Here is a 19,424-nt window from a genome sequence, read left to right as displayed (position 1 = left end):
GACAGTATTCAATTCGTTACTATACTACTGCCAGTATTAAACCAGCGTTTACTACCGTACATCATGTTTCTTAAGCTACTTCAGTTCAAGATATATTTATATATTTAGTGGACTGTCAGTAGCCCGAGTGTAGAGGCTGCCAGGCGATACTTTGTATGTGTCACTTTACGTCAGTCAGAGGGCTAGCACTACTAGTAGTACTTTTGAACATTTCTTCAAAGCATTGTCAGCGTAACCTAAGAAGTTTAATGCAAAGGACCTCCCAGACCCAAATGTATTCCTTGGTTTTGATACCGCACACGTGCCTTCCAAATGAGGAAAGAGAGTAACTTGATGAACTCGGCTCGACGCTTTGATGCATTGTGATACCGCCTCGTCTCCCATCTTGTGATAGACTTCTAAGAAAGTAAAAATGAATGGAGTTACAATGCCTTCACCAGCTCAGCTAGCGCTTGCAATGGCCATCGTCAAGCTTAAGCCACCGGATGTGGATCTCAAAGGCAATATTCCCGTCTTAGTACTTTTTGACAGACATGCAGATTAATTGAAAGTTTAGAGCATTTATTGCAGATTCGTCATCACATCAAAAGCACCCACTCATCTGACAGGTCTTACACGCATGACAAATTCTTCGACAGCGTCTCATTCTGGCAACAAGCATACGAGCGGTCCGAAGCAGAACAATGCAATTTGCTGGATCGGATCTACGAATTAGAGCAACACAATGAGTCACTTCGGGCACGGCTCCAGGGTGCAGATGATGCTGGTGCAGAAAACGGTCAAGCGGCATTGAAACGCAAGACTACTGCGAAGGGTGCTGCTCCCGGTAGTGGTGCTATGACACGGAAGAGAGCAAAGACCCAGACCTTCTCTCGAATGGATACCTCGGTGTTTGGCAATAGTCTTTCTGCAGGATTAGATGGCGGTGTGGTCGATCATTTAGACTTTTCTGAACAATGTCTGTTCCCATACACCTTTATTGAATGAAATTATACTGACCGAAATCGCCTTATAGTCACTGCACCTTTCATGAGGCAACTCTACGCATTACAGAAAGTTCTGCAGAAACGGCCCAATAATGCAAACATTGTTAGGGCCGCAGTGGAGCTTTGCGCTACTGCAACAAAGACTGTTCTTTATGCGATTGAACAACCAGTTGTATCCCGATCCACGACTAAAGCGATACCAGAGCCCAAGAGGCCGGATATACTAGCTGTTTTGAACAGCACCGAGAATGCTTTTCTTATCCTATTCCAGACTTTCAAGAAACTATCTGCATCTGGACAACATCTGCGAGATGCTGGGCAGATTACGTACTCTATCGTTCGCTTATATGAGGTTATTATAGAAGCTTTGGGTCGGCATTGCAGGAGAAAAGCGGAACAGCAACTTCGTGAGTCTAAACCAAGCGCGAACCAAACTCAACCAAGGCAAAAGGCAAAAACCAAGCGATCCAGAACAGGCTACTCTGTTGATGATCAGAACCAAGCAGATGAAAGAGATGAAATAGCCACTCACATGAGCTTGTTGCTGAGTAGAATGGCACTATCGCTCAACATTGACTGTGTAGCTAAACAAAGTATTCTTGAAGGGTTCCTATTCGTCCTTTTGAATCGTGTGGGGAAGCTAGTTTCCTTGTTCGTCTTCCACGATTTGCGTTTGCGACCTGATTTGCAGATGAATGATGCCAGGTTTCCTTTGCCAGGGGGTCTGGAGGGAATTAACATGGCTGAGAACACATTACCCGCAGCGGCCATGGAGGCTAAGAGCCTTATATGGCCATTGGAAAAGATGTTAGTCCTACTCGAAGATGCTCCATCTATGTCTTCAGATCCCAGTCATGGGTGTACAAACAAGCAGTTGGCTGCAAAGCTCAAGGGAAAGCTACAGGCTACCCTGCTTCACTCGGTCTTTGGCACCGACTCGCTCTGGCCAGAGGCTCTACACTACCCCATGGGGCCAGATGAACGGGACCTTGAACGACTTCAGACCTGCTCGGGAATTCCCGAGCAATCAGTGCCCGACTGGTTTGTACAAGAGATTTGGAGGCTCATAGGCTGGGAGATGCTAGCTGCGAGAAATTCCCCGAAGATGTAGACGTGGTGGTTCTGGCCGCAGTCTGACCTTGGCCAACCCGGACGGATGAGGCCGGGATTTGCGTCCATCTGACATGTATGACTTACTGATCTCAACGGAAATACTTGCGTCCTGCATATGCCACGGATGTGCAGTATCACTGACACGTTTAACTGCAAGCACAAGCACAAAGCAGATGGAGTCATGCCATGCAGCATTGCTATTATTATATAGTTCATGTCTATTTCAAATCCAGTATGCGAGCCGCGTTGCCCCCCAAGACCCCTGCAGCAGTGTCTCCCTCCGATGCGAATGCAGAATGGATCGCTTTGTAATTGGTCGTCACACTCGGCCATTCTTCGTCATCCTTGCCCAAAGGAGGGAAGAATGGATGATCAGTTCCTATACTGATGTTAATAATGTTATAGCAGAGAAGCATCCCGGGACAAACGTACCGAAGAGAAGACGATCACTTCCTCCTGCTGCAGCCACAGCTGCTTTCAACCCAGCAGTGCCATACACCACCGCGTCCAGATAGATATTGGTGCTTAGAACATCCCACACACTGCGTTGCGGACCGGGAACATCACCTCCGTTGGCGATGAATTTACGTTCATGAAGGATACAGCTTTCGATCCGACCAGCAAGGAAAGGAAGGGTACCTCCGGAATGAGCCAGGAGGATCTTCAATCGCGGGAAGCGATCAAAGACTCCTGCCAAAAGCATTCTCGTCACCGCAATGGTTGTCTCAAGAGGAAACCCTAGAGCTAGGGGAAGGACATGACCATAGCGATTCGTTACTTCGGGTCCACCAAAGGCTTCATCCGGTAGCCCATAGTGGGGGTGTAGGAACAACATGGACTCCGTATCTTGTAAGGCCTCCCAGACCGGATCCAGTCTACTATCGTCTAACCCCTTGCCTAGACCTGTTGTTCCCATGATCACCCCCCGGAGATGGGGCAATGTCTTGAGCCTTCTGATTTCATTTACAACAATATCAGGACTCGGGGCGCTGAGCGGAAGTGCCCCGAAAGCAAACAGCGTTTCCTTCTCATGGAGTGCCTTTGTTTTGTCGGGGTCTGCATCGTTGTTTACCCGCGCACAAGTTGTCTCCAGGTCATCATTGATGCGCGCTGCCCATGTCTGGGCTTCGTTCGGCTCAAGAAAATCCAGCCAAGGATTTGCCAACGAGATAACGCTGCAGTTGATTCCATGGCGGCGCATGAAGGCCAATTTCACGTTGATATCTGAATAGGACGAATCCACGGGGCGACCACGCTGATCGACGGGGATTGACGGGTCATCGTCGGATGAAAGGATGATGAGACGAGGGGTTGCATTGTCGGCTGGGTCGTGGACATAGGGGACTGTCTTGCGAGCGCGAAGCATATGCATATAAGAAGGAGGGTAGACATGAGTGTGGATGTCGACGATCAGGGGGGGCATCTTGACGTTTAGTACTATGATAGACAATGATGAAGAGAAATAGAAGGAAGAGAAGAATTTGTTACTTGTTTGTGTTGGTGTTCAAGTTAGTACTACCTTAACTAATTAAGTATGGGAGGGTGCAGCTAATGAGGGGTAAATACCATGTGAGATGCATGAAGATGACTGATCAACTGCACTTCCCCTGGGTTTCTTCTTCCCCTCTCTTTTCTTCAGCTGCGATAAACTTGTTGATCTGTTATCTTCACGATCAGGGTCTGATCTTGATGGCGATTGCTGTTCTATCGGACTGATAATCGCTGCGCTCGACTCGGTGAATCTTCCCAAGCTGGCCCGATAAGATAAATCCAGCTGTGCATTCCCCATATCTCTCCATCATCTACTATCTCCATATCTCCAATCTTTCCCTATCACTTGCCATGGTTATTGCCCGTCCCTGCCCCGCGATTTGATTGCCCGGGTCTTATCAATAGTAGTTGGGGAGCTTTAACCGCCGATTGCTTCTCTGTTATTGCCCAATAAACTCGCCCCTTGCCCCAGCGTCATCCTTGGTTCATGGCAGATAAGTGATCTCACGGTCTTCTGCACGAGCCTCCCTTGCGCCATCTCGTTTCCTTGTCTGCCATCCTCAATCCCCCAGATATTAAGTCTTTACATCCCCATCTCGTTGCTCCGATCGTTTGTACTGTGGCTGCCGTCTTCTCTATTCTGGAGTTATCGTGCATCTCCGCAATGGAAGGTAACCTCCCCCAGCAACAGTGTCACCCAGCTTCTACAGCTGTGGAAAAGGATGACTTGGTTATCCCAGTAAGTATTTCCGTGAACGGCCTTTCCCCCTGTTTTTCACTCCACGTGCTTGCTTGTGTCTTGTGTCTTGAGTCTTTTGGTCTGGTCTGGTCTGGTCTGGTCTTTGTCTCACCTGGTGTTACCGTAGATCATCGACTTCGGGCCTTTTCTTAACGGCACCCCCGCCGATAAGCATGAGGTCGCCATGTCCATCGTAGACGCTTTCAAATCATCCGGCTTTCTATACCTCAAAGACCACGGCATTCCTCCTTCCGTTGTCTCCGGTGTATTTGGCTCTTCAGGTCGCTTTTTCGGTCGATCGCAGGATCAAAAAGATAGTCTGTGCTGGACTACCCCACAGTCGAACCGTGGATACGTCAAGACTGGGCAAGAGAAGCTAAGCACGGTCGATGACGTGGCGGGGGTCTCTCGAACCACTCCCGACCTGAAGGAGACAATGGAAATCGGTCGGGAAGGTGTGGATGGCTTTCCTAATCGGTGGCCCGACCACATCGATGATGAAGGGAAAGACTTTAAGCAGGTGATGTTGTCGTTCTTTGACATGTGCAAGTCGCTCCACACGGAGGTCATGCGGGCTATTGCACTGGGCATGAACTTGCCAGAGCACTTCTTCGATGCCTATGTGGATGCGGGCGACAATAACCTTCGCCTGCTGCATTATCCTTCAGTGCCTAAGGAGGTCTTCAAGCAAAATCCGGGACAAGTTCGAGCCGGTGAACATAGCGATTATGGCTCTATCACGCTTCTCTTTCAAGATAGCCGCGGGGGACTGCAAGTTCGTAGTCCCAAGGGCACTTTTGTGGATGTGACCCCCATCGCCGACACCGTGGTGATTAATGCTGGCGATTTGCTGGCCCGATGGTCCAACGACATCATCAAAAGTACGCGACACCGAGTTGTCGAGCCGCCGACAGCAGTCGGAGAGGAAGAGAACGATTCGGTCGTTTACCCTGATCGCTACAGCATTGCATACTTCTGCAACCCCAACATGAACCAATTTATTGAAGCTATTCCTGGAACCTTCGAAGAGGAGACCCGTCCTGCAAAGTATCCTGGAATAACCACGGGCGATTATCTGGTGCAACGACTTACAGCAACCATATAAAAGCTCCGTTTCAAACGCTGCACGGCACATGGCATACTTTTTGTGGCTGCAGGTCGCGTTTATTGAACTAATATTATGCTCAGCGGGTCTAGGCATCGTATTTGACATTTTCTTTCAGAGCATATAGCATCAGTTGTATTGGGTTATGCATGAACTTTACTTCCTAGCTCAATGAGAGTATATGTATATACGTGCCATCGTGTTCTGTTTCAGTGTCAGTCCTCGGTGTCGGGTACCTAACAACTTGGCAACGTGCTCAGCCAACCCCCATCGATGATTGTGATATTGCCATTGGCATATGCCCCAGAGGGACTAGCCATCCAAAGGACCAAGCCTGCAAACTCTTCATGGCGACCAGTCCGACCGGGTGGCAGTTCACTTTTGGGAAAAGCACCATCCATGGCTGATGACTTGGTGATTCCAAACGCTGTCTTCGTCATCTCAGAAGGAAACAATCCCGGTGCTATACCATTCACACGGATATCGTACGGTGTGAGAATGTTGGACAGTGTCTTGATTAGGTGATGTACCGCACCCTTGGAGATATTATATGCGATGCTATAAGGCACGACTCGAAAATGACCGGCTACCGAACCAACTATGATAACCTGTGCCTTTGGTGTTGGGGGTTCGTCCATTGCGGGAGCCGGTCTTCTCTCATTTGCTGCGTTGAGCAGAGGCAAAAATGCAACAACCGTGAAAAACGTCCCTTTCACGTTGATATCCATGAGCTTTCCGAAATCTTCTTCTGGGGTGGACCACAGATGATCTCGGAACTCAGCAAGACTTGGGATTGACCCGTCCGGCTTTGGCTTTGGCGGTGCCATTGGCAGGCCTCCATAGCCGCTGTTGGCGATCAGTAGGTCGACATGATCTGTTTGTGCTGCGACAGTCTTATGGGCTGCCTGCAAAGACTCTTTCGATGTTATATCCGCCTGGACTGGAATAATGGTGTCTTTCTTGCCAAGAGACACGGTCTCTTGCAAAACGTCTTCTCGACGGCCAAGGATGAAGACTTTTGCGGCACCGTTTTCGGCCAGGGCAAGGGCTGTTGAACGGCCCAATCCTGGAGGGTAAAAGTAGTCAGTTACACGAACTTTGCGGCAGTAAGGGGCTCAGCTTACCTGTGCCACCACCGGTTAAGACGACAACCAGTCCTTCGACCGACAACAACTGGGCAGCATTGAATTGCGACATGTTCAGTACTGTCAAAAAGTATTATTCCCTTTCTTACAGATGCGATCATGAAGAAATGCATGAGAAGGACAAAGGTTCACCGCAAAAAGTCGGGTTTTGTAGAGGGCGATGCAACTGGCTCAATCAGGCATATCACCGTGGGGGACGGCGTCAAATGATGCTGATTGAACTTTGTGAAACCTGCTTTTGCCGTTATTTCTATATTAGCTATCTTGCATGCCCTAAGTTCGAGCGGCCCCGGTAAGTGGTCAACTTGCAAAGTGAAAACCATCTCCGCGAGCAGCATACCCTCAGCGCAAGCTCACGACTGGCACTGGCTATATTCATGACACCTGCCATCGCAAGAGCAACAATGGTGACATGCTACCTGCAATAGTAATTGGGCGCTGATATCGGGCACGACCGGAAACAGCTGATCTCCAGCCATCCATACCTCGCGCGGTAACTGCTACCTTGCCGGGCTGTCATTCCGTTGGATATCACTTCCGTCCAACCATGTAGCAAATCCATTAACCAAGCTCACCATCGGATGTCTAGCATATTGTGGGTAAGTCGACTGGGTCTACATATTGTATTCTTTGTTGCGAGGTAAAGTGATTGTCGTATCGAATGGAATGCTGGTTTCAGACTGACACATCTCTAGAGCATCCTCAGGCACTCCACGAGACCTGAATCCGGCGTCTGGGACGGTGATAGGCTACAAAATTTCCTTACGTGATACATCTTACTTTTTCCCCCTGGGCATTACTAAGGCACTTTCATTCCTTACAGGGGTCGTTCTAGTCGTCTGTCTAACCCGTATGCATTCTTGAAAGCCACGCGGGGTGGCTTGAGTGTAATGACAACCGTGCCGTTCGCTCCTCAAGCGTTCTTCTCGAAGTCTTGGGGCTTAACCAGACATACCTCATATCTCTCTTTCCTTGAAGTCAGTAATGGTGGGTCTGCGGTGTGAGCTTCATTGTGTTCCATATTTCCGTCGCCTTCCGTGAGGGTCATGGATGATGAGAAGGTTACATCCACGCGCATCCGAACTCCAACAAAAATTCCTGTTTCGACAAACCGAGTGGATATTTTCTCCGTTGCAGACAGTCGTGAGTACTATGATTGCCCGATTGCGTCACAAATGGGAGGTGACATGACGAGCACGATGTGCGAGCTATCGACGTATTTATGTACCTGCTGGGTGCCTGTCGAGCTTTCAGGTTTCAACAAGTTGCGGATGTTTAACTTTTTGGAATACAACCGCTGATCAGCATGACTCTATATCGTTTGATTTTGCTTGGCTCAATGGGCTCCTTGCCCTTGAGTCTGGCACATCCCCGCCTCAACATTCCTCGGCAAGTCGGGAATGCGACGGGCGTTGCGCCTGGCATCGCACCTAGTAATGCGACTGCTCCCGGTGTTGCCCCTGGAACTGCCCCTGGAACTGCTCCTGCCACTGCCCCTGCTACAGCTCCTACTGCCCCTGCGGCTGTAGCTCCTCCGCCTGTCGTGACATATTCCACAACCCAGGCCCACACTCCGTACACTGGGGTACCGACAACGACTGGGGCACTCACTCTTGGCCCTATCGGCCCTGGTATTTCTCCCTTGGGCATTCCTCCGGAGGCTACCACCTACCCTAGTGATGGTCAGCTTCATAGCCCCGAGCCTGGACCTTATATCCCAGCAGGGGGCGTGGGAACGAATGGGACTACCCCTGTCTATAACGCAAAGAGTGACTTTGACTACGAGTCTTTGGTGAGTGTTCACTTGGCTCTTTTCACAGCTTTTTGTTCCTGCTAACATAATGTCAGGCCCTTGCGTTGTACCAAGAGTACATCGAGCTCGACCTCTTCCATGATGGACTGGCACGCTTCTCTGTTGACGACTTCACTGCTGCGGGGTTGACAGCGGAGGATCGTTTCTTGATCGAGTTCATGGCGAATCAGGAAGTCGGCCATGCGACCATGTTGACCAACATCTTGGGCGCAGAGGCACCCAGACAGTGTAACTATGTATACCCTTATACTACAGTTCACGAGTTCTTGGATTTCTGCCAGAAGCTTACACGCTTCGGTGAGGCTGGTGTGTATGGGTTCTTGTCCCATCTGGACTCGCGCGAAGCAGCGACTCTTCTCACTTTGTCCATCACCACGGAGGCTCGCCAGCAAATGATCTTCAGGCAGTTCGAGGGACTCTTCCCCATGCCAGTCTGGTTCGAGGTCGGTGTTCCTCAGTCATGGGCTTGGACTTTGCTTGCTCCGTATATTGCCTCTTGCCCAGAAGGCCAGACGCGCCTTGCATGGCAAAACTTCCCAGCCCTCTCAATCCTGAACCAGCCGAACCCGGTTCGTATCAACGGCGCTGATGCTTGGAGGGAGACTATCACCAATGGCACAAACGTGCTGAACAGCACGGCGGTCCCCAGCTCGCAAGCTTGCCAGAACAATGATGCCGTGGGTATTAACTGCTCCCCTGCAATCACCCACAACCGCACAAACCCTCTGTCGTTCCCTGGCCGGGAAGTCTTCCTGTCTTGGGATGCTCCAGGACAGCCTGTTGGGCCGAACAATAGCTACGTGACCTCGACTACCGCTGGAGCGCCGAAGTACGTGGCGTGGGTGACGCAGCTGAACGTGACCTACTCTGAGTTGACGCTCAATGGCTCGAGATCTGGATCGACTATTCAGCCCAACGTTGAGACCTACGCAGGTGATCCCGCCGTTAATGGCACCATGTTCATTGCCATTACTGATACGAACCTCTACGTGACCCCGTTCAACATCACCATGATTAACCCTCATGTGGTCGCTGGGCCGGCTCTCTACCAGTCGGGCTAAACGAGTGGAAGTATGGCTTGGAGGGTATATTTAGCAGGGAAGGCATGCTTTTGACGTGTGATTCCTCGCGAGATGCTTCATTCTGATGATGTATTTGGTTTTTGACAGGGAAAGGAAAATTTCATGTCTTAACTATGCTGCTGAACCGTTTGTAATTCTATTAGTTCTTAATCTAGGGTTCTACTTAGGTACTAATGAAAACGTGGTTGAAGGTTAACCTATATTGTGCTGGATTGTAGCATCTAGATATTGCGTTACAGTGTAAACGGGCAGCCCACCAGGACGGCTAACCCCGCTTAACTCCGGCGGTGATACATCATTTCAAGTTGACACCTGAGCTTCACCTGAGACAACCCCCCTGCTTCTCGTTCTGTCGCGAACCATCGCCCCTTTTCTCGCCAATCAATAGCTACGCACATCTACAGAAATCCGACACGATGGAAGGTCCGAGGAACCGGAAACAGCGACGAGCAGCAGCGGCAGCAGCGACAACTGTCGACAGCGACACGTTCGATCCCTCCTCAATCCCCCTCGCGCGCCCTGCACCGAATCCCCCGAAGAGCAAGGAGAAGACCTTGATGGACATTATATCTGAACGGCAAAGCGAACTTCTAGGCCAGGCAAACGCCCCGACTGGGACCTCTGACTCGAGTCCCCGGTTTGTGACCATCGACCCCACGACCGGAGACATTTCCGGCCTCAACGCATCGGAGCTCGCGGCGGTTAAAAACGGGCAGGATATCAGGCGAGTTGAAGAAGTCACGGACGAAACGGCATCCAGTGAGAAGGGAGAAGACGAACCTGAAGAGTCCGATCATCCTATCCCGCCCGTCATCGACACTCTCCTGCTTTCAGTCCCCCTGACCACCCTCCACCTGACCCTCGCGTACCTCGCAGCCCATCAATATGCCGAGTCCATCGAACTAGACCACCTCATCCGCGAATCAGTATTCGTGGCCTTTCCGATGCTGACCCTGCTGGTCCATCTTGCTCACGGACACGTCGTCTCCTTCATTGGCAGCACTGGCAGGTTGAAGTCCACCGAGACGGTCTCGCTTCTGCCCTGGGACAGCGAGAAACTGACGTTAGAATTCTTCCGAAAACTGCTCTTTCCTCCGGCATTACGTACCATGGTGTTCCTGCCGATGGCGGTCGCTCTTGGCTGTAAGCTGATGGTCATAACCAACGACGAACCATACTACGCGGTGATGAGGGGGGCGCCCGCCATCGGGACAATATGGATCTGGAGCATTTTGGAGATACCGTTTGGGGCAGCCGTTATCGGGGCGTTGGGGCCATTGGCATGGGGGGTATGGTGGAAAGGCTACGGGATACTCTGATCGAGGCGGAGCAGAGCAAACAACGCTGAGTGAGATTATCGATCAACGCCCGGATCGCGCGATTTGCGCGTCCGTTAGGATGAAAGGAACTGCATCCTAGTACAACAGACATGCTTTGGTCTGGGACTCGACCTGCGCCGGCGCCTCGGTTATGATGGCTCGATATGCACCAGCAGCACCGGTCGGGCGGCGGACTTGCACCATGCCAGTGGCGGGCTTTTAGGATATCCCCTCTCTTGGAGCAGACACTATCACGTCACTACAGACACATTAGTTACAAGGTCGTTCCTTTTTTTTTTTTTTTTTTTTTTTTTTTTTTTTGTTTATTCTATTCTATCTTTTCCTGGTTTACCGCCATCTTTACCGCCACTGAGTTGACGAAGGCTGGGAGGTCGCAAACTCAATCACATTTGATGTTGTACAACGTCGGTTGCTTCATCACGCACGTACGGTGCAGAAGTCGGTGACGACAGCTGCTGATGAGTATCTGCTTCTGGGCCATGAATGACCCGCCGGACTTCCGGTTATGAACGATAGGCTATCCTGGACGGCATTTCTTTAACTCGAATCTTGGAATCCCGGTCGCATGTGAACATGGAACATGACCTGAATCAAGTGGATAAAGTTGGAGAACCTTAGATGGAGAGGGGAACAAAGAAACTACGACAAAAAAAGGAAATAATAAATAAAAATCTTGGACAATTAACGGTCTTGACACAATCGGGGATCAGTGAATCCCGAAACCGCGCCAACAACGCTCTTCCCTTTCTTCACTACGAAGTATACTCGGTCAGATCCTCGACTCGGGGTTTGTTTGAAAGCATGACCACCATCATTGTGAACATGGATGTCAATCGTGCTTCTACCCCTCCTAGACCATGTCGGTCGACGTGGCAATGCAGTCGAGTGGGAAGACCGTTGCGACTAGTGTCTACTCCATAATGCAACCCCTTGGGGGCCGCCAGGATCCAGGCAGCAGCTGCCAGGATGACCCGTTTGGATGCGTGGTGGTCGTTTCCGGAGAGACCGCCAGAAGAGCCAGGCTGGGGGCGGCGGCGATGAAGCCAGGGCACAAACTGGACCGGGAGAATATTACCGACGGCGAGAGGGAAGCAGGAGCTTACGAACAGGCGGTGGTCCAGGAAACCCGGACTGGCATGACATGGCGTCTGTCTAATTCTTCTAGTGGCTGCAGCTAGTTCACTGGCCCTGTCACATGACCTGCACGTTGCGGTCCCCGGCGCAGCCTCTCTCTCTCTCGTGCAGTTTTCATTGAGAAAAGAGTTGAGGGTGAGGGTGCAAGCTGCAGAGAGATCCTGTCCGGTGTCCACTCCCTCTTCCCCTCCCTTGTGCACCTTGGGGTTGTTGGGAAAGGATAATCATGACCCAGTGATGCGCGGGTCCAACCCACTCCCTCCCCCCAACCGCAATGACATGCCGATCAGCGGACGGATGTCAGGCTTGGGGCCAAGTGTGGAGGATGCGCCATGGCGAGGCTCTGCTACGGTGCCACCCGTGCTAAACATGAACCTCAGCCGGATCAATTTGAATCTCAATCAAGGCGGGAACAGGACAGCTGAGTCTTCGAAGGTTTACTACTACTACTATTACTACAACCTTGGCGGAAAATTATCAGGGAAAGTCAACGCAATCGCCCCATGGATGGGCGAAAATAGGTCGATCCAAGATCTGATTCGCGATCCTAGCGGTGACCAGCCCAACGATGGCGATAGGAGCAACAACCCTGTTGGGCAAAGACACGGAGAGAAAAGCCGGAGATTCCGACAAAGCAACACCGTCCATCCGGTTCAATAGTCGCGACGGATCCAAACTGGTTGACAGCCGATGGTGTGTAACCTTCCGCAAGCGGACTGCCGGCGGGGGAAAGAAAGAGGAAAAAGAGGAAAAAGAGGAGGAGGAAGTGGATGACAATCGGATTGTCCCGCGATCCAATCGATCATCATCCTCATCGAAGCGATTGTATGCCACAGTTGGATAGTTAGTCCTCCGCCCACGAGGCGGCGCTGGGCTTGCGAGAGACTAGTGAGTTGGGCCGTGGTGGTGTCGTCATGGCATCATCGATCCATCCATTCCTCCGAGATACAAACCGGCTGGAGGGTGTAGATCGTACAGAGATTGCCGATAGTAGGTAGATGGAAAGCACTCGAAATTCAGCCTGGTGAGAGAGAGATAGAAAGCATCATCCAGCACCACAATAACCCAAGATAGAAAAAGATAGAACCAAACACTATCGCAAAGAACCCACCATTTTAGTGATAGCCCACTGTGGCAAGACAGAGCAGAGTGTCCGTGTGTGTGTGGCGCAGAGCTGAAAACCCCATCCAAGCCATGCGATAGACTTAGTTTAGTACCAACCTACTTTAGTCCAGAGAATAGTGAGGTAGCCGCTGAACCACTAAGCAGTTTAGTCCAGGGTTCAGAAAACGAATGGAAAGATAGGAGAAAAGAAAGGAAGAAAAGTGGGCAGGGCAGGACTCCAAAGAACTATTGCGACACTAGTACGGGCCGGACTCAACTTAACCTCAGTTTTCGGGTTAGGATTCCCTTTTTATTTCCTTTTCTGGATACAGCAACATGAGAATATATTTCTTTTTGATTTGATCGGTGTGGAGAAGATGTCTTTCATTGCTTTTTTGTTGTTACTTCAGATCTATCTATCCATCTATCCATCTTGTACTTTTGTCTTGTCGATCGGGATTAGTATGTTGTTATGTATCATCGGTAGAACAAAGACACGAGATAGACTGACTGACTGACTTACCTTGTGATTTAGCGGATTGCGCTAGTTTAATTAGTTAATTAGTAAAGTGTCGCAAAGCGGCGGGGATTGAATGAATGTCATGTCATGTCATTTCGAGACAGACAAGACCCTGGTCGGGAATAGATGAAAAGGAGATTACGATTGGGTAAGGAGGGCTTGGTTAGTTAACACCTGTCATTTAGATTTATTATTAACTGTCTGACCTACGGAGTAAGTAGTTACGTGTGTATCTCCATCGGAGGAAGAGACGGAGTTTAGTCGGGTTTACTTGATCAAAATAGATTATTAATCTAAACGAAAGGGTGAGTGATTGACTATGAATGGAGGCTAAGATATAGAAACCTAATAAGGATAAGAGTTGTGAAAAAATCGGAAAAATATGAATCACAAGATAGAATAGTGGTGTCTACAAATGTAGTAATTGTAGTTTATTTATTAAATGTTAATAATAAGTAAGGACTGACCAGATCAGGCTACAACCCAAAAATGGCGACAAATGTTAGTAAGTAGTTAGTGTTAACTACTTGGTAAATGGTAAAGTTCACCAACTCCAAACTTTAACAATATCCGGGAATTGGTATGCGATACTAGGATCAGATCCCTTCAATTCATCACTAATTAGATAGACTCTTCATCCATACGTTACTCCATTAACTAAGAATGGGAAGAAGACAAGTGGGAATTTGGGAAAAAAAGTAAACAACACGCCATCATCACCTTACATTAGGGATCAGTCCCTCAACCATGGTACCGAGAGTGCATATCCTGGGTATTCAAGAAAAAAGCATAACCTTAAAAAGAACTAAAAGGATTGAAGCTGGGAAAAGCTAAAGCTGGGTGAACCATAATTTCTTTTTTCTTTTTTTCTTTTTCTTTTTCTTTCCGTGATCAGAAAAGCTTAGTGGAGAAAACAAATCTATCTACGAGAACTATATTTATCGCTTAGAGAAAGAAAGAAGAAAATGAGAAGAAAAATAAAATAATTCTTCAGCTGTCTACGTTCAACAATGAGACATGTGAATTTTCTCCATAAACACGATGTTATGGAGAAATGAGTGTAGAGACTATTAAATGCTATTGCTACTACAATTAGAATAGATAGTTTGCTTGCTTGCTGACTTACTTGATTAGGTACATGTACATGTACATATACATTTACATAAGTGATAGTAATAGAATATGTACATGATACAGCTCGTGTATGTACAATGTATGTAAGTAGTCACTAGTAGCCGAGGAAGATACATATGTATCTATCTACCGACATTGCTTACTACTACTGTATATGTACATATTCTTGGATCATAGAAATAAAAAAAAAATAACAGAAGTACCACATGTCATTTTGACATACTCTGCAGACATCATCACATACTATACTTCACAAGTAGTACCCTACCGAGGTATAAACCTTATCCCTACTGATAATCTTCATCACATTACGATTTTGACCACATCCTTGTATCCATGTTTGGCTATTAGCAGGGTCATCCTGGGATTGTTAGTCCACATTTCCCCTCTTTCAGAGAGTAGATTGATCCCTATCACGATCGCGATCATTGTGAAACATGAGAAACAAAAGGAATGATGCTCCTGCTATATCAAGTTAGTACTACTACACAGATACCTAACTGATTAATCTAGATACCAACTCCGTAGAATAGTAAGATAGTAAGATATGTACCCAACAACCGGGATCAGACCCCTCCTCCACTGTACACTATACATTTCTTTTCTTCTTCTCCTCCTTGCAAGGATCACGAAGGAGCATAATCCCAGTCCAACACGCTTACGGGAGAAGAAAGAGTCAAAGACAATAGCCACTGAGAATCCATCTACCCCTCTCGTGAACGAAGACTAGATTTAGTTCTGACAGCAAACAATATCCTAGTTAGTAATTTTTTTTTACCCTGCTTTATTATGTCACTCGACTGGATGGTGAGTGTAAAGGATTCAGATTTGGGCGGAGGGAGGAGGGCCTTTACAATCACAATCCAATTGCTACTTTTTCTCTACAGAAAGAAAGTTGAAAAGAGTTAAAATCAATCCAAGATGGATAGAAACATCCCAATTCATCCAGTTTCAAAACTGAAAACTAAACTAAACTAAATCAAACCCAACCAGCGCGTTTCGGTGTAATGTATCACACCCACTCCATGCGCTTAACGTCCACAAACATGTGCCAAACAAACAGCCACTGTACTACCTACCATCCTATTCCCCCACAGGATTGGACAGACAACCATTTAGTTAGTTTTATACTAAGTAGCTCACTACTAAATAAACTAACAGCTAAGCGAAGATATACACCCACCTCAAACAATTCCATTACTATATAGACCTACTATTTAGTTCACAAAGTAGGGTAGATAACTGCTATGTTAATGTTAATCCACTAGTAGTAAGTGAGTAAGTAGAAGGTTACTGCACCACAATGGAGTAACGTACTGCAAGGGAAATCACTCCTAACAGACTAACAGATGATCTAATCCACTCACTCACCCACTCGCCCCCCAATTTAACCGCTCTTCCGGGGTTACCCGGATAGGTATCGGGCGTGCAGGGCGAAACTTGCGCAGAACCTAAACTAGTCATGGTTAAGAAGATACAGTAGCACACCGTAGTTCACTGTAGTCTGCTGTAGTCCGCTGTAGGTGTGTGTCCCTTGGGACTAACGGTGCGCAATAGAAAAAGAGAAATAAAAAATAAAAAAAAAAAAAAACGAGGGGGGGCTGGTTCTTCGCCGGATTAGGTAGGAGATTCTTTCTGACATGATGGTCATCATTATGATACTAACTAACTAATTTAGCTTTATCTCCATGTTATGTATCTGTGCGCCTTTGCTATGTGCTTCCAGATGTATGTATGTGTAGTTGTATGGACGAATCCAGTCGTCTTTTTCTGGCTCCATCCCCCTTGTCACTCCCCCACCGACCACCCTGCTCTTAACGCCTAAAGCCTAGTCCGTAATCACTAACGCCCCCGAATATGTACGGCATTCCCAGAGCGGAATATCAACGGAAGAAGAAAAATGTCGCAAAAAAAGAAGAAGAAAAGTCGAAAGAAGAAAAAGAAAACAGAAAATCAAGAAGAGAAGTGAAAAAAAAAGCAACCCCCCCTTTACACCGTAATGCGCCCTGGATGCATTATCCCGACCGTCTGCATACTAGCACCCTTGAACCGTGCCAGCAAGTTACTCACTATCTCCCGATAGGTGTTCATCTGAGATAGCTTGAACCGCTGGATTTTCCCACTCGCGGTCCGTGGGATCTCCTCCACGAAAATCACGCCCCCATCCAGCGCCTTATAGCTGGCCAATTGGTGCCGTGCAAAGTTGTACACATCGTCCGCGGTCAGCCGGCTGCCCGTCAGGCTCTTGGCTCGCACCACGAACGCTCGGGGCAACTCTGTGCTGCCGTCCCGCGATGTAACCCCAATCACGGCGGCGTCCTCGATTTCCGGGTGCTTGAGTAGCGCTGCCTCCACCTCCGCCGGGGCCACCTGCCATCTGCACGTCACAGTTAGCACTTGCTTCGGGGTTTGCTTTCCAATTGACCACCACTTACCCTCGCACTTTAATCAATTCCTTGGTGCGCCCGTAGATGTAGAACTGCCCGGCGCTCACGTACGCAACGTCGCCGGTGCGGAACCACCCTCGGGCGTCTTTGGCGTCTGACCGGCCCTTGTACCCACTGAGGACCCCGGGCCCGCGCACCCAGAGCTCGCCAGGCTGGTTGTCCTCGAGCACCAGCTGGTGGTCCTGTCCGACCAGCCGCACCTCGTAGCCCTCCAACAATCGGCCAATGCTGCCGGCGGGGGCCTGCTGAGGCCCGTAGCGATTCTGGAACACCACCCCCACTTCAGTCATCCCCCACAACTGGGAGGCACGGGCGTCACTGTGAAGCAGTTCCCGGAAGCGCTGCATGGCGGCGGCATCAATGGGAGCGCCGGCAACCCCGACGTATCGGAGAGAGGACAGAGAGCTAGTGGCGGACGAGGCTGACCGATTGAACTTGTGAATCATAGCGGGGACCATGTAGGTCTCGGTGATACCAAAATCGCGCACTGTCCGAATGAACAGGTTCATTTCAAAACGCGACAGCACAAACAAGGGCTCGCCATAGCGAATGGGAAATAGGTGGGTCCACAGCGCACCAAACATGTGGAACATGGGCAGCGACATCAGGCGAGTTACCTCATAAGGCACATCGTATTGGATGGTAAGGTGGTGAGAGATCATGGCATGGTGGGTGAGGTATGCTGCCTTAGGCAGGCCTCCGGTGCCGCTGGTGGAGAACATGGCGGCCGGCGTCGATTTGGCGATCATCTCGTCATCAAAGGCCACCCAATCACTTTCGCCATACGCTAGAAGGTGGGCGAAGTTCACAACAGAGCCGCCCCCACTGCTCGGTAGTAGATAGGAGGCGCCGGCAGTCGCATAAGCCAATGGTCCGGCGAGGAAGTATTGGGAGATGTAATCCCCTGCAGCCTCATCCACCAGACACACCTGGCTGGAATGCATTCCACGGTCGGCTGACACGCTCAGCACCGTAGGCAGTGCATCGGACGAGGTGATGATCAGTTTTGGCTCTGCCAGTTGCAGAATGTGCTCCAGCTCTTGTGGTTGGCTGCGCGCGTTGGAGCCCATGAACACACCGCCAGCCCCGATGATGCTGAAAAACAGCGCGGGGTATATGATCTACCACACCATGAGTCAGTGAGAAGAGGATGATGGAGGGGCATGATGAGAATGACGATAACACGATGGAGAAACAGGTAACAAATCAAATTGTATAGATCAGAGAACAGAGAACAGGAAGGGTGGGTGAGGTGTGGGGGGAGGGGCAGAGAGAGATCTCGAGGTAAGTAGTAGTGTTTGGGGGGGGGGATTTGATAAGCGGGCCAGTCAGGGGAGGATGATGACTAGATGACTACTTACACTATTTCCCAGGTGGACCAAAACACAATCGCCCGGCTGTACATTGTGGGCTTTCAGACCAGCAATCAGCGCTCGAACCAGTGTCTCGAACTGCAACGCGTTGAAGAATCGCGTAGCGTCCTCAGCGTCGATGAATATTGGCTGTTGCCGGTCATAGTGGACTGGGCCCCTAAAGGCAAAGGTCAACAAGTCGGTGTAGAAACCGTCACCGTGAGTGATGCCATGATTGTTGGCGTGGTCCAGGTGGTTGTCGGGGTGGGTAAGGTTGAAGGGATCGCCCAGAGTGGGAGACTCCCAGAGACTACCCATCGTGGAGGAGAGGACTGGTGATTTTTTCAAGAACTGAAGGGATGATTGACAAGATATGGAGGCGTGGAGGAGAGGATAGGAGTGGGAAACTAAAGATGGAACAGGAGAAGGGTTGGAGAGAGGGAGGTGGGAAACAGGAGGAGGGTGAGGATGAGAAGACAGGAGAGGGAGGGAGGAGGGAGAGAGAAGCAAAGAGGGAAGAAAGAGGGTCAATTCAGTCCCGTTGAGTTAGTGTTGTCAGAGTTGAATCAAGTCCAGTTGAGTCCAGTCCAATGTGAATCAATCAAATCACACATGCCCCGTTTCCAGTGTGAAGGTGACGGGACCAGATGGGAGCAGTAAGTGGTAGTAGTAATAGCAGGAAGTAGTAATGGTAGACAAATGTCGGAGCCTGGACGAGGAATGATCATAAAAGATCAAGAAAGAATTATTTCCCCGATTCAGCAAAGGGGAATTCTGGGGCGATAAATATATCTCCATTCATGATGGGAAGTTTCGAAGGGTAAAAAATAAAAAGGACCAGCTCATGAAACCGACAACTAATCCTGCGGCGAAAGTGAGAGAGAGAGAGCGCGACAGCAAGCTAGCAGAGCATGAGCTA

General features: G+C 49.3%; 7 protein-coding genes across 7 annotated transcripts; 5 read left to right on the top strand and 2 right to left on the bottom strand.

The window, feature by feature from the left end:
* Nucleotides 1-412: 412 nt before the first annotated feature.
* AKAW2_41284A (uncharacterized protein) lies at nt 413-2,097 on the top strand (the record flags this gene model as incomplete). Its single annotated transcript, XM_041689706.1, has 3 exons — nt 413-500; nt 557-958; nt 1,016-2,097. 3 exons carry the CDS (start codon nt 413-415, stop codon nt 2,095-2,097), a joined length of 1,572 nt encoding a protein of 523 aa, XP_041543364.1.
* Nucleotides 2,098-4,254: 2,157 nt separating this feature from the next.
* AKAW2_41283A (isopenicillin N synthase family dioxygenase) lies at nt 4,255-5,434 on the top strand (the record flags this gene model as incomplete). The annotated part of the gene is made up of 2 exons (XM_041689705.1): nt 4,255-4,329; nt 4,457-5,434. 2 exons carry the CDS (start codon nt 4,255-4,257, stop codon nt 5,432-5,434), a joined length of 1,053 nt encoding a protein of 350 aa, XP_041543363.1.
* A 236-nt stretch (nt 5,435-5,670) lies between these two features.
* AKAW2_41282S (SDR family NAD(P)-dependent oxidoreductase) lies at nt 5,671-6,631 on the bottom strand (the record flags this gene model as incomplete). The annotated part of the gene is made up of 2 exons (XM_041689704.1): nt 5,671-6,500; nt 6,559-6,631. The coding sequence occupies 2 exons, from the start codon at nt 6,629-6,631 to the stop codon at nt 5,671-5,673; spliced, it is 903 nt and encodes a 300-aa protein (XP_041543362.1).
* Nucleotides 6,632-7,918: 1,287 nt separating this feature from the next.
* Nucleotides 7,919-9,453, top strand: AKAW2_41281A (ferritin-like domain-containing protein; the record flags this gene model as incomplete). The annotated part of the gene is made up of 2 exons (XM_041689703.1): nt 7,919-8,371; nt 8,428-9,453. The coding sequence occupies 2 exons, from the start codon at nt 7,919-7,921 to the stop codon at nt 9,451-9,453; spliced, it is 1,479 nt and encodes a 492-aa protein (XP_041543361.1).
* Nucleotides 9,454-9,890: 437 nt separating this feature from the next.
* Nucleotides 9,891-10,793, top strand: AKAW2_41280A (uncharacterized protein; the record flags this gene model as incomplete). The annotated part of the gene is made up of 1 exon (XM_041689702.1): nt 9,891-10,793. One exon carries the CDS (start codon nt 9,891-9,893, stop codon nt 10,791-10,793), a length of 903 nt encoding a protein of 300 aa, XP_041543360.1.
* Nucleotides 10,794-11,671: 878 nt separating this feature from the next.
* AKAW2_41279A (uncharacterized protein) lies at nt 11,672-11,992 on the top strand (the record flags this gene model as incomplete). The annotated part of the gene is made up of 1 exon (XM_041689700.1): nt 11,672-11,992. One exon carries the CDS (start codon nt 11,672-11,674, stop codon nt 11,990-11,992), a length of 321 nt encoding a protein of 106 aa, XP_041543359.1.
* A 4,703-nt stretch (nt 11,993-16,695) lies between these two features.
* Nucleotides 16,696-18,823, bottom strand: afeA (adenylate-forming enzyme AfeA; the record flags this gene model as incomplete). The annotated part of the gene is made up of 3 exons (XM_041689699.1): nt 16,696-17,083; nt 17,142-18,274; nt 18,515-18,823. The coding sequence occupies 3 exons, from the start codon at nt 18,821-18,823 to the stop codon at nt 16,696-16,698; spliced, it is 1,830 nt and encodes a 609-aa protein (XP_041543358.1).
* Between the last annotated feature and the right edge of the window lie 601 nt (nt 18,824-19,424).

The sequence above is a fragment of the Aspergillus luchuensis genome, chromosome 4 (assembly GCF_016861625.1).
Source record: "Aspergillus luchuensis IFO 4308 DNA, chromosome 4, nearly complete sequence".
NCBI classification, from domain to species: Eukaryota; Fungi; Ascomycota; class Eurotiomycetes; order Eurotiales; family Aspergillaceae; genus Aspergillus; species Aspergillus luchuensis.
The sequence above is the reverse complement of the archived record's forward strand: the minus strand, read 5'-3'. Positions and strand labels throughout refer to the sequence as shown.